The sequence below is a fragment of the Tinamus guttatus genome, unplaced genomic scaffold (genome assembly GCF_059628265.1).
Source record: "Tinamus guttatus ecotype Peru unplaced genomic scaffold, ASM5962826v1 Tinamus_guttatus_pri_ptg000215l, whole genome shotgun sequence".
Classification (NCBI taxonomy): domain Eukaryota; kingdom Metazoa; phylum Chordata; class Aves; order Tinamiformes; family Tinamidae; genus Tinamus; species Tinamus guttatus.
Genome location: NW_028288749.1, coordinates 2,681,290 through 2,694,909, shown reverse-complemented (window position 1 = coordinate 2,694,909; position 13,620 = coordinate 2,681,290). Strand labels below are relative to the sequence as shown.

At 45.8% G+C, this 13,620-nt stretch overlaps 1 protein-coding gene and 1 long non-coding RNA gene across 2 annotated transcripts in view; one reads left to right on the top strand and one right to left on the bottom strand.

The window, feature by feature from the left end:
- LOC148594670 (uncharacterized) overlaps positions 1-13,620 on the bottom strand; it is a 372,746-nt gene that overhangs the window by 209,790 nt on the left and 149,336 nt on the right. The gene's annotated exons all lie outside the window — the stretch shown is intronic.
- The window catches only part of COP1 (COP1 E3 ubiquitin ligase), a 114,908-nt gene that overhangs the window by 67,211 nt on the left and 34,077 nt on the right, over positions 1-13,620 (top strand). The window contains exon 16 of the mRNA XM_088524863.1: positions 10,971-11,088. Coding sequence (XP_088380989.1) covers positions 10,971-11,088 — 118 coding nt within the window. The remainder of the gene's footprint in view (positions 1-10,970; positions 11,089-13,620) is intronic.

Below are 13,620 nucleotides of genomic sequence, written 5' to 3'. Positions count from 1 at the left end.
CCGTGCTTTAGTTGCTCCTATAGAAGCAAATCTCAGGATTATTATCTAATGTGGATGATGTATGTGGGTTTTCTTTTTTGGCTTCTCTCTCTGAAAGCTTTTTAGATCACCAGAAGATCATTTTGGTAGCTTAAACACAGAACAAATGAGCAATAAACATGAAATAAAGCCTATACAAGAGAAATGAGTATTTGGTTTTGGAAATAATTTTCTTAAATTCAGACAGGTACTTCAGGTGAGGAAGAAGCTGGATAAAATCTGTGGCAGTGGAAAGAGCATATAAAGAAGGAAAGATTCCTTTTGTCTGTGGCTCTAATAAAATATTCTATTGGCATGCTTAGTGGGCTGAAACATCAAGCAGTATAAACTGTAATCACTGCCGAATACAAAATCAGGTAATTTTGTTTTGTTTTTTAAGAGCCGGTGCTTTATCCCCAAATTAGCTGTATAAATCATGACTGAAGTTGTTATTGTTCTACCTCGGCAATCCCGTCATGCCCTCAACCCATATATTTTCCAGCCGCGCCATTTCCCCCGTTTTCCTGCCGTTTTCCCCCGGGTCGTGCGTGCTGGGGTCGGCCTGTCTGCGAACCCCAGGGAGCCAAGTGCAGCCAGTGCTTTATTCCCTGCATGCTGTAATCCTGCCAGCAGCCACTGCTGACCCCTTCGGTCCCATATATCACATAGGGATTAGATCATGGAGCTCGCAGGTCTTACCCAAGATGCAGCATCTTGCGTGCTGTTTTTTTTTTTTCTTTCTCGCAGGGCCCACAAGTCCTGCAGGTTGGGTTTGTGGGTGTTTGAGGGCGGGAGGGAGTCATAAATGCAGGCAAAGACTCTTTCCAAGAGTTTTACAAGCGAGTGGATGTAGCACATAGTTGGGAGGGATACAGCAGAATGGCTCCAGCAGGGTCAGGCTGTTCCAGGATCAGGATCAGACTTAGCAGTTGGGGTTATTCCTAACCTCACTCGGGGCTTTGGGCTGACTCACCAAGCTCTTGGCAGTGTGGGCTGGGACAAAGCGGCCAGGGCTGGGACAACACGGGGCAGGGCTGGCTCCTGTTGTTTGGAGTTTTGCAGGAAATCACTGCCTCTGGGTCTGTGACCGTCTCCACTGAGGTGCCATGTTTCTTCCTAAGCATTCCCAATGGTGCTTTTCCACTTCTCTGTACTGGCAATTTTATTACTAGGTATGAATCACATTTGGTGCAGGATCTTCGCTTTCACCTCCAAACGGGGAGGGAATTGGTGGGAGTTCTTCCTGTCCCCGTGTCCCACAGGCCACCAGCAGTCAGCTGGTCACAGAGCACCAGCCCTGGGGATAAGTGGTCCCTCAGCAGCCTGAATTTTACATCAGCAGCAAGTAACAGAGCCAAGTCCACAGCAAACGAATCTGCAGAGGTTTCTCACCCTTCTCCTGCCTGCTCGTGCGTTCTCGCCCCGTTGGTGTCTCCTCCTCGTGCCCTTCTCTCGCTCGGTGACACGGAGTCCTTCCCAGGGAGGGGATGTTCTTTGGAGCTCCTGCCCGTCTCCAGCAGGTTCTGCATGCCCAAAGAAATTATTCTTTTGTGGAGAAATTCGGCAAGGCTGCTGCTTCCTATAAAAATTAGCAAAATTTCACATGTGCTTTGCTCCCGCTTTCCAAAATATGTTAGGGCCTTCCAGATGCATAAAGCTTGTGTCAGGCTGTTTCTCCTCTTGCTCTGTACAACAAAGAGATGCAAAAGGAGCTCCCTGTGTTTTAATTCTTCAGTGCTTCTAGACAAAATCTCCTGAAGGGCTCTTAGGTAATTCAGGTGCAGAGTAGCTAGAGGGATGCTTGAGGATTTGAATAGCTGTTTTCAGCAGGGGAGAGTATTCCAGCTCCTTGGGCATTATAGAATGACATTGTATACCCAGGCTTGGAGTGCTGCGGCCCTTCGCTCGTTGCTGCAAGGCTGCAGCACTAATGACACTGCTGCACCGCATGCACGAGGCGCAGGGGCTGCTCTTGCTATGGGAGCAGCTTAGTTTGATTTGCAGTGGGCTCCACAGCCCTCGCTCTGCGCGGTCCTGCCGCGCTGAAGGTTCGAGCTTGCGCGCGGCTTCTCTCAGCATCAATCAGGTTTGCTAATGCCCCAGATGTCCAAGCAGAACCACCCTGGGGACCGTGATTCTCCGTGGGAACGTGGATTTCCCCGCGGTACCTGGAGCAGTGACACCTCCTTGCCGAGCGCCGTCTGGGCAGCCACCCTGTCATGCTGTCACCCGCCCTGGTGATTTGCCTGCCCTGTCATTCAGCTCTGAAATACAGTAGTGATGTGATCTTAATGACCAGGAAGGCAGCGTGCCTTTTTCGGAAGAGAATTAATGTTTCTTAGCTAAAAGCAAGGTTTGCCTTAATAGATTCTCCTCTGCTCTATTGAAAGAATCTGTTTGTGCGAGCGCGTGATGCGCTGAGGGTGGAGTTAGGAAGCTTCTTTGGGCCTAAGCTGCAAGATTAATGTATGAATTTAAAATGCAGTCTGCAAAAGCAGAGACAAAGATTATGCATCCTTCTCAAGGATGTGGGGGAAAACATGAAGCAGTGCTCAAAATTCAGCTTTTATGAAGCTGATGCGGCGCGCAGTAATTGGACTTCCTCGTTACTGTGTGCTGGGCTTGACTTGAAGGGTTTCTTTCCTGTTTGTGGGTCTTCAGTAATTTTCTAGTCGTGATCTCTGGAGAACTGTGGGACAAATTCCATAGTTTGGAAGTGAACAAGACAAATGGTCTAAACTCCTTCCAGGAGTCATCGCGGGTGTTCTGATTATTCTAAGCTTTGGAAGCAGTCAGCGCACTGAGTGTTATTTGAAAGAATCTGTATTTTTGGCCAGTGTGATGGTGATCATATTTCTCTACCAACAGGACTTATCTTGGGATAAAAACTGGGCTTAGAGTGTGGTGGTTTAGTTTACAAAAACATTTCCCACCTCAGGAGTTTCCAAAACTGCATTTTTTCTAGTAGCTCATTCAAGGGAATTTCTTGATAGAATGACATCTTTGTAGAGCCTTACTGGGTTATCACTGCTCGAAGTGCTGCATGGACAGTGTAGCTTAACCCTTAATTCCAGCCTTTTATTTGGATATAATATCCACTTGGACTTTTGCAGCATACACTGCTTTTCCATAACCAACTGATGAAAGGTGTCGCATTGTGTAGTGTGCAAAGCCTGTGCAGCCTGCCAGCGTGGTGGGGGCTGTCCTCTTGGAAAGCCCCGTTTCGTACTGCGCGAGCATCTACGCGCTGCAGGTGCTCTGAGAAGAGAATTTCCAAATACTTGAGTCAGACTGGGGACAGTTCCTCTAACAAGCCACTGAAAGCCTTAAAGTAACATTGTAGATATATGTCTAGCAATTCTAGCCCTCTTGATTTTTTTTTTTTTTTTACTGCCTAATTAGATCAGATTGGAAAAAACGCAATCTGGATACCTGTGCATCGTCACGTACTGTTTTTCATGACCCCTTTCAATGTATAATCCACCATACCTTTGACAGGCCTCTTTTTTTTTCTTTTTTTCTTATGGTATCCGTCTTAGTGCCTTAAGCTGTCATTTACCTGATGCACATGACCTCTTTTCTCTCTGTCACAGCTCCCTGACTTACAGAACTTGAGTAATTCAAGAAGCAGTTGACATGGGTCGACAGTAAGAAAACCATGTGGTGAAATAAGTAGCTCATATCAGGAGAGACGTGCTCAGCAAATGATGTTCTATGGCTCGTTTTCATAGATGTGTCCAAACTGATTGCACAAAAAGGTCTTATAGTGCTCATGCAGTCTGCTTCAGAGGTCTAGACCAGGGAGACAGCATGGGTTGAGCACTCGAGCTATAAAATGTTCTTCACGTGTTCTCTCTGTGTTGTAACTCATTTTGCAGATTGGCCTACGTGTACACTCATACATAGATATTTGGGAAGGAGAGTTGTATTGAGAGCCTGAATAATTTGCCCATTGAGTACATAATTCTCAGTTTTCTCCTTCAGCCATAAAAATGAATTGTTCCGCAAGCCTGCGGGTTGTTACAGCTAATGTCTTCATTAGTTTTGTAACACAGATAAATCTTCCCTATCTGTTCCAAATATTTCAGTTTTTGCAACAGTCTGATAGAAGGCAATCTCTGAATTGCAGGAATAAGGGATGGCTCTGTTTTCGAGAATTCTTTGTAGTTCTTTAAAACCATAAAGGTCAGAGTTTCAAAAGAGTCGAGGAGAAATTTGTTTTGCCTCCCTTCCCGTCTGAGCCCTTTGCTCAGCTGATTAAGATCTCTAATGTTTTATGTCTCCTCCTTCTCTGCTTAATATGAGGCAAGTTATTTAGTAGACATTTTATGGGCTACTGTGTCAAAAGCTTTAGACAAGTCAATAAAAAATGTCGCCGGTGTGTAAAGGCCATTATCCATAACCCGGCAAATGTCATCTGCAGCTCCAAGCCATAGGGACTCTGTCAAATCTGAAGGTTAAAGACCCAGTTGGCAGTTTCCATCAAGGCTGCTGTTCCCTTCATGTGTTCAGCAGAGGGAGATACAGATCTTTAGTGAAATCCTAGCGCTGATCTGTATTAGCGAGGCGGGCGGGCGCTTGGTGCTGGTGAAATACTGAAATGCCCCGTTGAAGCGGGGTATCGGCTCCGCTGCAGCTTGGTCGGGGTGTACCAAGTGTCACCTGTGACCCTCTGCTGTCTCCCCTCGGAGCCGTCCCGCGCTAGAGAGCTTCTTGTACGAGCTGTTGCTTTCGCCAGGGATTAAACCGAGGCCAGCAGGTTTCACAGAGCCCCGACTGTTTTTGAGCTCTCATGAAGTTGGCCTATCTCGTAGCACTTCTCGCATCTCCACTGCTCATCACAAAGCATTTTCATTTCTCAAAGCTCTACTCTTCATTTAAACCCAACATCTAGACTAAGTTAGTGTTGGGTTGTCTAAATATGGCATTTGAAGGTAGTTGCCCATTGTCTGTATTGCAGTGTAGGAAGGTGAGGCTGGCTGAACTGGCAAAGTGAAGCCATCCCCAAACACCCATCTACCCTTCTCTGCTTTGGAAAATTCCTTTTTGTCTCCTTCAGAACTCTGCTGGGTCTGGGACTTCCTCGCTTGTCAGATTTCTCATGTTTTGACACCAGAAAAATGAATTGAGTAGAGCTCAGCTAGACTTGTATAGTCTTCAGAGTGTGTTTTAAGGCAAGAGCACCTGGGGGAAGTTTTGACCTGTGGGGAAAATCCATTGAATGCTTTTCCATACTTAAATCCCCTTTTTGGTGGCCAATAAGTGTTTGTGGCACCTATGAGGAAAGCGTATGTGGGAGCTCCTCTGGAATCCAGTAAAATGTGTTTTTGAGACAGTTTGTCTAGACAGAGCTCCGAGAGCAAAAACGAAGTACTGCATCCCAAATCATCTTGGGTGCACACGTGAAATACAAAGCAGGAACATTGTGCCAATTCGCCGCAGTGGACCACGGTGTCACTTTTGAAATAGAGCACTAAGATTCCCACAGGGCAAAACAAAATGGCTATTCAAGGGAAAAACTGTCACCTTACTGCAAGGGGAGGTCCAGGTAAAAAGAGATAAAGCAAATACATCGAGTGAGTGATTTTGTCTTAATGGCAGAAATAAAATGTTGTAATTTTGGCAATTTCTGCTAGCACAGAAAATGGTAAATACAAAGCCATATTCAGCAAACATTTTAATTATGCCTGTAACAAAGTCTGTACTAGAATAGATTTTTTTTGATTTGTTTTATTGTTTGCTTGTTTTTTTGAGATGCAGGTATGGGCAAGAATAATAAAAAGCAGCCGTGCAGCAATGGCATACCCTACTTCTGCAGGGAGATGCTGGGGTGAAAAGGGTTATCCTGTCCTCTCTTCCTCTCTTGATTTGTCATGTCGCGTGGGGAGGATAGCACGTTGCCTTCTACAGCAAACATTCTATATAGTTTAGTCTGTCAGAGGATCTTTATATCAAATGCGTTTTTAATCTCCATTTCCCCTGTGTAATGATAACCAGCGTGTTGTCTTCCTCCCCCACTCTCCTTCCAGACTTACAATAGGCCAAAGTCTCCTTTGATCATAGCCCGTTCTAGTATTACGCTACCAAGGGGAGAGAAGAAGTATCTATAGTATTGGGCTCCAGGATTTCCTCAGCACTTTAGGAGGCCGAATGCTGCTCTGCCTTTCTGCTGCTGCAGTAAAGACCCCCTTGAAACCCTTTTGCCTCCACGCTTCTCTGCCCAGGAATAGATCCGTGATGAACTGGTTCTGGGATTCCTGCAGGAAGGTTCCTGTCTGCTGGTGCTATTTGCAAAGCAGGAGTGTTCAGCTGTCCCGTGCTTCATCTGCAAGCTTCCCTTGCAGAACGTGACCCACATGGGAAAGTTCAACTCCCCTCTGCTTCTCTGCTGTAGGTGGGACCAAAGCTGCAGCCTAAATATTTTGTACAAATCCACCCCAGTCACATGAAGATCTCAAAGCGCTTTGCTGTTCTGGTCTTGGTAAAAGCTAAGTGGACTAGTTTTTCAGTATCCTCTCTTTATTAGTAAGAAAACCTCCTCATTAAAGAATGAGTAAGGTTGCTTTGCGGTGCCTCTGGCTACTTCTCTCATGTGGGAATTGCTAGACAAAACCTCAAATTATATTGCAGTTGGAGTTGAGGTAGAACCTCTTCTGTTGGTAACAACTCACCCGTGCAAATTTTGATTACAAAAATATATATCTAATCTTTATAAATAGGAGTACTTTTCAAGATAGCCTAGACTAGAGAGTTTGTGGAAACTTGATCCATGTAGATGGTCACAATTTGACTGCCTGTGACCCTGAGCAAATTTACTGAACGTTGGTGTTGAATCTAACTTCATATGTGGCCCTTCTTGAGCAGCAAGCGGGACCACAGGGAGTCCCTTCCCACCTGCATGGATCTGTGTCTTCTAGGACCCTTGAGCAAAAATGGATTTCAGGTAGAAACTGCTTTCTGCATAAAGATTAAATGTCTTTTTCTATCTCTCTTCATTCTGAGTTGACTTTTGATCAGCCTTATCTGAGATGCTGCTGACTTTGCTAGGAGGCTGTTTTTCCTGGCGTAGGGGTAGGCGGGAGAATTGCTTTTAAGTTACTCTCTAAATGAGTGTGTGATATTGTTAGGTAGTTTCCAGGTCAAGCATCGCATGGAGGCTCTTGCAGGTCTGCTTTCATATGAAAGGATATTTCAGTGAAAGCGTTAACAGGGTTAGATGTGGTAGAGTTGGCCTCGCCTGTGAGGTTTGCTTGCTCACCTGGCCCTTCTCCAGGTTTCTCCGAGGGCCAAGACCTCTCATGTGCAGAGTCATCCCAGCGTACGGCCACCCAGTACCTTGTACTATCACACGCTGCTGTTGACTGAGTTTATTTTTAAAGCAAGAGGGTTGTCCCTTTTTATCTCCTTCTGCTTCCCCTTCCCTGACAGAAGGGAGGTTTGGAACGAGTCAGAATGGACGTTGTGTGTAAGCTTCTTGATTCCTTTCCCATTTATAGTCTAGCCAAAGGCTTTTCCTCCAAAGACGCAAGTTTCCCTTTTATGGGAAACTGCACTGAGTGTAGCAAAAAATAGGAACCTCTTGATTAATCCATTATGATGTTAAAATTCTGTTATTCTGTTGTTCGTATATGTTCAACAAAAATCCATTAAGGTGGCTTGTCTTTTCCTTTATGGAATGCCATGTCTGGGAATCATAATACATATAGTCTGTCCTCTAATCCCCAGACACTTGAATCAAGTTTCACACACAATTGAGAGTAGAAACAAAATTGAGAACTCCACAAAATGATGCTTTTTACCCCCTTTCTGGTTTGAGATGCTTTGTGGGCTGCTTCTGTTGTTGCTGTTTTGGTTTCTCCAAGATAGCCAAATTGGAGGCAAGCAGAAATACCTCGTTTACACCAACTTCGCTGTGACTCAATCTAAATTGTGTACCCTTGGGCAGTGACCTGAGAGACTAAATGAGACAAATAGATCATAATCATCATCTGAGAAATACTAAGGTTAAATACTGATCTGCTCTCCTGATTTGACAGAACAACTATAGCATGAGGCATATATAATTTTGCAGGCTGTACCTAAAAGTTTAATGTTCAAAATGAAAATAACCCCCAAGTGTGGCATGAAAAAAAATCTAAAAACAGTAAAATGGCTTCGTATGCTTAAAAATGGCATTTTGCCTTGTAGGGAGCTCGGAGCATCTCCTGCTTCTCTACCAGTTGGCTCCCCACCCTACGGCTCTCTTTGAATAAGGGTATCTTGGCTGTGACATTCATCCCCAATGGAGCAGTGAGCATCGCTTATGTTCTCAGTTATATAAACACTTAAGAAATTGAGTACAATGTAAATTACTTTTTTTTAAATGCATGGATAATGTAAATATTGATCAGTTGAGAAGTATCCATTCCTAGATATGGTCAAAATAAAAGGAAGGCTCCTTGATAAATTGCAGGAGCTCTGGTGAGGTTTGGAGAACTCTCTGCTCTCTCTCAACATGTGCTTCTTTGTTTTCCTTGTGTTGGCCCTCGCTGTTGCTTCCCTTTCTGAACTCCCCTGGCCGCCTCGGAGGAGCCAGGGATGCTGCCGGTCGTCGGCAATTTTGGTTCATCGGCACTTGCCATAAGATGCTTCTACTGGAGTACCTGGGGATTGTATTTTTTCCTCATTTACCTTCATTTTTAAGATCTGTGCATCCTCAGCAGATGGCATTTTTATCTTGTTTTCTCAAAGTCCATATGGCCTAAAAGCAAGCCTATCTCTTTAATTGTAAAACACGACCACCTGTTCTGATTTTAATGAATGCAGTGAGCATTTGTCTTGATATATCTACTTAAAAATAGCTGCTTCAGTTGGAGGGAGAAAACTCAATTGGGCACCAACCCTTCAGCTGTCAAAATAATCAATTAATAATTAAGTGGCTAATTTTAGAGCCCAGTGGCCTTGCCATTCCTTCGGACTTGTCCTGATTGGAGCGGGCAGTGATTGATTGCGCTGCCGGCAGGGAGGCACGTTGTGCTGGGGCCAGATGCCAGCGGCCTTTGAGCTGTTTGTTGCCTTGTTTACAAGGTGAATGCAGCCCCGTGTGTCTCTGCTGCAGATAGACTTGTCTTCTCCTGCTTTCCGTGTTACTCCAGCTGCTTAGGCATACGTTTCCATTCAAGCCATGCACGGGTGCAGCTTGCCTTGTCTCATCCTCTGAAGGATAAAATCTGAAGTGCTCAAATGGTATCTTAATGACAGTCCACCTGGAGAGCAGGATGAAATTCTGAATAAAAATAGATTTTTAAAGGCTTATCCACTAACTGGCCCCTAATGGGAAGCCTTGCTAAAATCACTCCCCTTGTTAAAATAACAGTTGCTGTTTAACTGTCTCATAGGTCTCCCGGTTGCACACCAGCCTGCTTGCAGAATGCGTGATCTTTTGGCTCAGGTTTGCAGAGTGCTAGATGCCCAAATAGCATTAAAAGGCTGCAAATGCTCAATACCAGCTGCCTTTGAATGTTATGACTTACATAAGTTGTTCTAAAGGCAAACGAAGTGTCCAAAGCTCTGGGTTTGGAGCCCTGGCCGGGCCGCGTGGCTCAGCAGCGCCGTGTGGTGTGGCAGTTCCCTGCTCCATTGATGCCAGTATCGGGGATGTCTGGGATGTGCAGGGAATGAAATGCTGAAGGAATTTTGACTTTCCTGCTTGTCTGCTCATTGAAGATGCTTCTGACAAAGCCACCAATTTGCCTGTTGATAAAGGGGAAAAGCTACCTTGGCTCGTCCCAAACCAGTGTTTATAGCTGTAGCCAGTTTTGTAACTGAATTGATGTAAATCCAGTTTTCTCTCAAACCACATGGGACTTTGAGGCAGCGGGGCGTTGTTTGCAAGGCTCTCTGCGTGGCTCTGAAATTCCGAGCAAGCATCAAAGTAACTGTAGCTTTTGGATTCAGATTCCTTTGTTAGTAATTGCGATCCTGAGCTTCGCTGATGTTTCGTTGCTTCAGCAGAGGAGGGTCAGGACAGTTTTCCAGGATCTCCTGTGGGCGAGGGGCCGGCTGCAGAAGGAGGCGTCCTGCCCGGCTTCACTGCGCTCCTGCGTCCCCTCTGCTTCCAGGCTAGCAGTGCCTAATTAAACGGAGCTCATCATTAAAGGCTGCCAGTTGGGAAAGAAAGAGCTTATTAATCTTGCTAAGCTGAAAAGAGTGCTGGGGAGTCTGGGGCTTAGATCTCTTGCAAGTGTGTGGTTTTCTTTGGGGTGCTTTTTTAAACTTCCCTGGGAATGGGCATTTATTTGTGCAGAAGATAAACTGTATCACTAGCTCTGTGGCGATTCCTTTTATGTGGTTGTGGCAGTGCAACACATCTGTGAATTAGTTCTTAGAAGAACTGGAGTGTGGTCGCTGCTTTCTCATTAGGAGAAATGCTAACTCTTTCTTGCTTTGTAATGAAATCAAAGGACAGAAGAGAAGGAAAGCGGAAATACGGAGACTGTGCATATAGGACATGTATAAGAAATTTAGTCTATGTTTTCTGTGATCCAAATTAAGTAGCAGACAGACGTCTTCAATTTTCCAAAAAGGAACAGATTGAGGAGGGGAGAGGGGCACAGATTTAGAAACGGGCATTTTGAGTGGCCGGGCATGGAGCCAGGATGGAAAAACAGGAGTGCTGAGCTCCCTGTTAGCTGCTGTCTTGCATATGGGAGGGATGGGCTAAGCAGGGCTTGGGCAAGGATGCCTGCATGCTCATGTGCCCTCCACGCAGGCTCCTCGAGAGGCTGCTCGCACCCTGATGGGCTCGAGTTGGGGTCTGAACACCCTTCTCGTGCAGCACAGACTGTTTGTCCTAGATGAGCCTTTCAGTGAGATGTGAAAGCTGTAGTCAGGATATCTGCTGTGAGCTGATTAACCCTTAGGTGTTCCCTGCCTCTTCCCATCAAATAAACTCTGCCTCTTCTCCTCTCCAGATCACTGTGTTCACTACTACGACCTTCGCAACACTAAGCAGCCGATCATGGTGTTCAAGGGGCATCGCAAGGCAGTCTCCTACGCAAAGTTTGTGAGCGGGGAAGAAATTGTCTCTGCGTAAGTATTTCCTTTTATGTAGGTTATGAACTCGGCAGCCCTTGGCTCCCGGCACCCTTCAGCTCCCAGCGTTGGTGCGCAGCGCGCGTGGGCAAGCGGTTGCTCGCCGGGGAAGCAGATGGTGCCTTCTGGTGACACAAAGAGAGATCCTCCTTCCCGGTGGCGCTTGGCTCCCGTAGAGCCCCAGGGCTTAGGAGGGACGCAGAGGGGAGCTCCCCCAGGCTCCGAGCGCAGGCGGCCCCTCTGGGAAGCTGCAGGCAGACGTGCCTTGCCCAAAGTACCCTGGGGGCTGAAGGTGCTGCTGAGCAGGGCCGGCTGCGGACAGGGGAACTGGCAGAGCCATCAGGGTACTAAACAGCAGCAAAAGGGCAGTAAAAAACAGCTGGTAAGTGAAAGAAGGGATCAGTAGAGATGCTAGGTCTGAAGGGGATGTTTAGCCACTGTCTAAAAGCAACTCAGAAGGACTGGGTGAGCAATCTTGTGGTAATCTCCTAATCTCTTCTGCAAAGGCCCTTTTGGGAACTAAACTAGAGTTTGAAAGTATTCAAGGAGAAACTATATTTCATGGTATTAATGATACGTAGCTTTTCTGCCAGGGTAGGCCATGAGGTCTGCTATGGAGACACCCAAGAGTAAAATTCTCCAGCTTCTGCTCAGTTACATGGCCAGACACGTCTGCCCCAAACACGGCCATTTCGCTTTGTGCAACGTTTCCAATCCTGTGGGCACGAGCACATTTGTTGGGTTACATGGCAAGAGGTTGCTTGCGTGACGTGATGCAAGTCTCTCATGAATAAAACGGGAGTGAAACCCCTTTTGCACCATGACAAAAACAGAAGCAACGTTTGGGGGCTGCAGCTGTGCTCGTAAAACGCTTAATCTCGTAGAACACCCGAGGGCAGCAGGGGTGGATCGCACAGGAGATCCAGCCCCTGATAACCTGCTTGCTGCTGCTTCCCAAGTAGATGATTATCCAGCCCAGTGTAGTCCTTGCTGCACAGCTTGCTCTGGAAGGCTGGAGCCCCCGTGGAGCACTGCAAGGTGTATGTGTAAGTATTCAGCTGGTAGTGAGGTACCCTCATTGCAGCTGTGTGATGGAAGGACCTCTAGTGATTTCCAATACTGCTTTTATTTAATTAGTCCCTTTCCTATTCCCATTAAGGTTATAGCTCTCTATACTGGTATAAACTCATACCTAGAATGCGAGCAGATTAATTTGCACCTAGACCAAATCTGGATAAGAAGGTAGCATTTAACAGAACTGGAAAGAGGGAGGGAATGTTTTACAGCCATGATCAAGTGACATGTCACGTGTGGGATGTTCAGGACCTGTCCCGTTGGGGCTGGCCATCCGGGAATGCTTATTCCCAGGCAGAAATATCGACAGAGCTGTCAGACTTGGATGGGCAACAGCAGAGCAAGGGGCCTGGCTGGGAGGGGTTGCATGTGTTTTTCTGTTTGTGCAGAAAGAAGTGGTAAAGAGAAAATGGTTTTTCCTATCTGTCCTCTGAAAAGAGGCAGAGAAGACAGCAGTATTGCCTCCAAAAGACCAAGTATTAATTCATTTGAGGGGAAAAATACATGTTTATTCACATTCCCTTGCTTTCTAGCTAGAGCTGTTTTATAGATGCATTGATTTATGTTGCCCTGAGAGTTAAGTTTTGACCTCTGGGATGTTCAGAACTGCCTCCTGTTTAGCACTATCTATTGATTGCAGTGCTGATTTACAGAGATGCTGATTTAACAGAGCAGCACATCCATGATCCTTTTTGGAAAAAGTATGAAACCAGGAGAGTGCTCTAGCGTCGGAAGGATCAATGGCATTTTCCTCTCCTTGCGGCACAGTGGCAGATAACTTTCTTCTTTTATGGTGCAGTTACTCAGAGCAATGAAGACAAAGCCAGAGCTTGATAGGAATTTGTTAACAGTAAAAGCATTCCCTTAGTAATACATTTTAAGTGTTTATATTTTAATGAAAAGATTTCAAACGTATAACACAGAAATATGGGGGTTAAGTGCCTATATAAAAGGCCGTTTTGATGGGTTAGCTAATAGCAGAAGCTGTCACAGGAATATAACAGCTTGGAGACCAGAGATTAGTCTCTGGCTGCTTCATCTTGCCTCCAGAAAAGTTTGTTCTCTAGGTGACTCTGAAGCTTTTAATAGCTGTGTTTTAAAAAATAATATTGCTGCCATCATAAAACAGGAGGTAAGTGCTTGGATCTCTGGGCCAAAACAAAAGCAGTAATGTGCATTTAGCTTGTGCATGAGGTGTGGTAGTAAGGAGAAGAGAAAGGAAGGGAGAGGAAGGTGCAGCGAGGAGAGCGGATGGGGTACAGAAACCAAATGAGCCCTTAGGCTTCACGTGGTCAAGACTTCAGGTCAGAAATTTACTTTTGCTCAAGCCATTGTCCTGAAGACAACCCTGGCGAGAGCCAGAGAAGAACTTCTGGGCAATAAGAGAGTCCCAAGTCCGCTCAGGTGGGGAGAATAACCTGATCCAGAATCTCTCGGAAGGCTGCCACAGTCCTC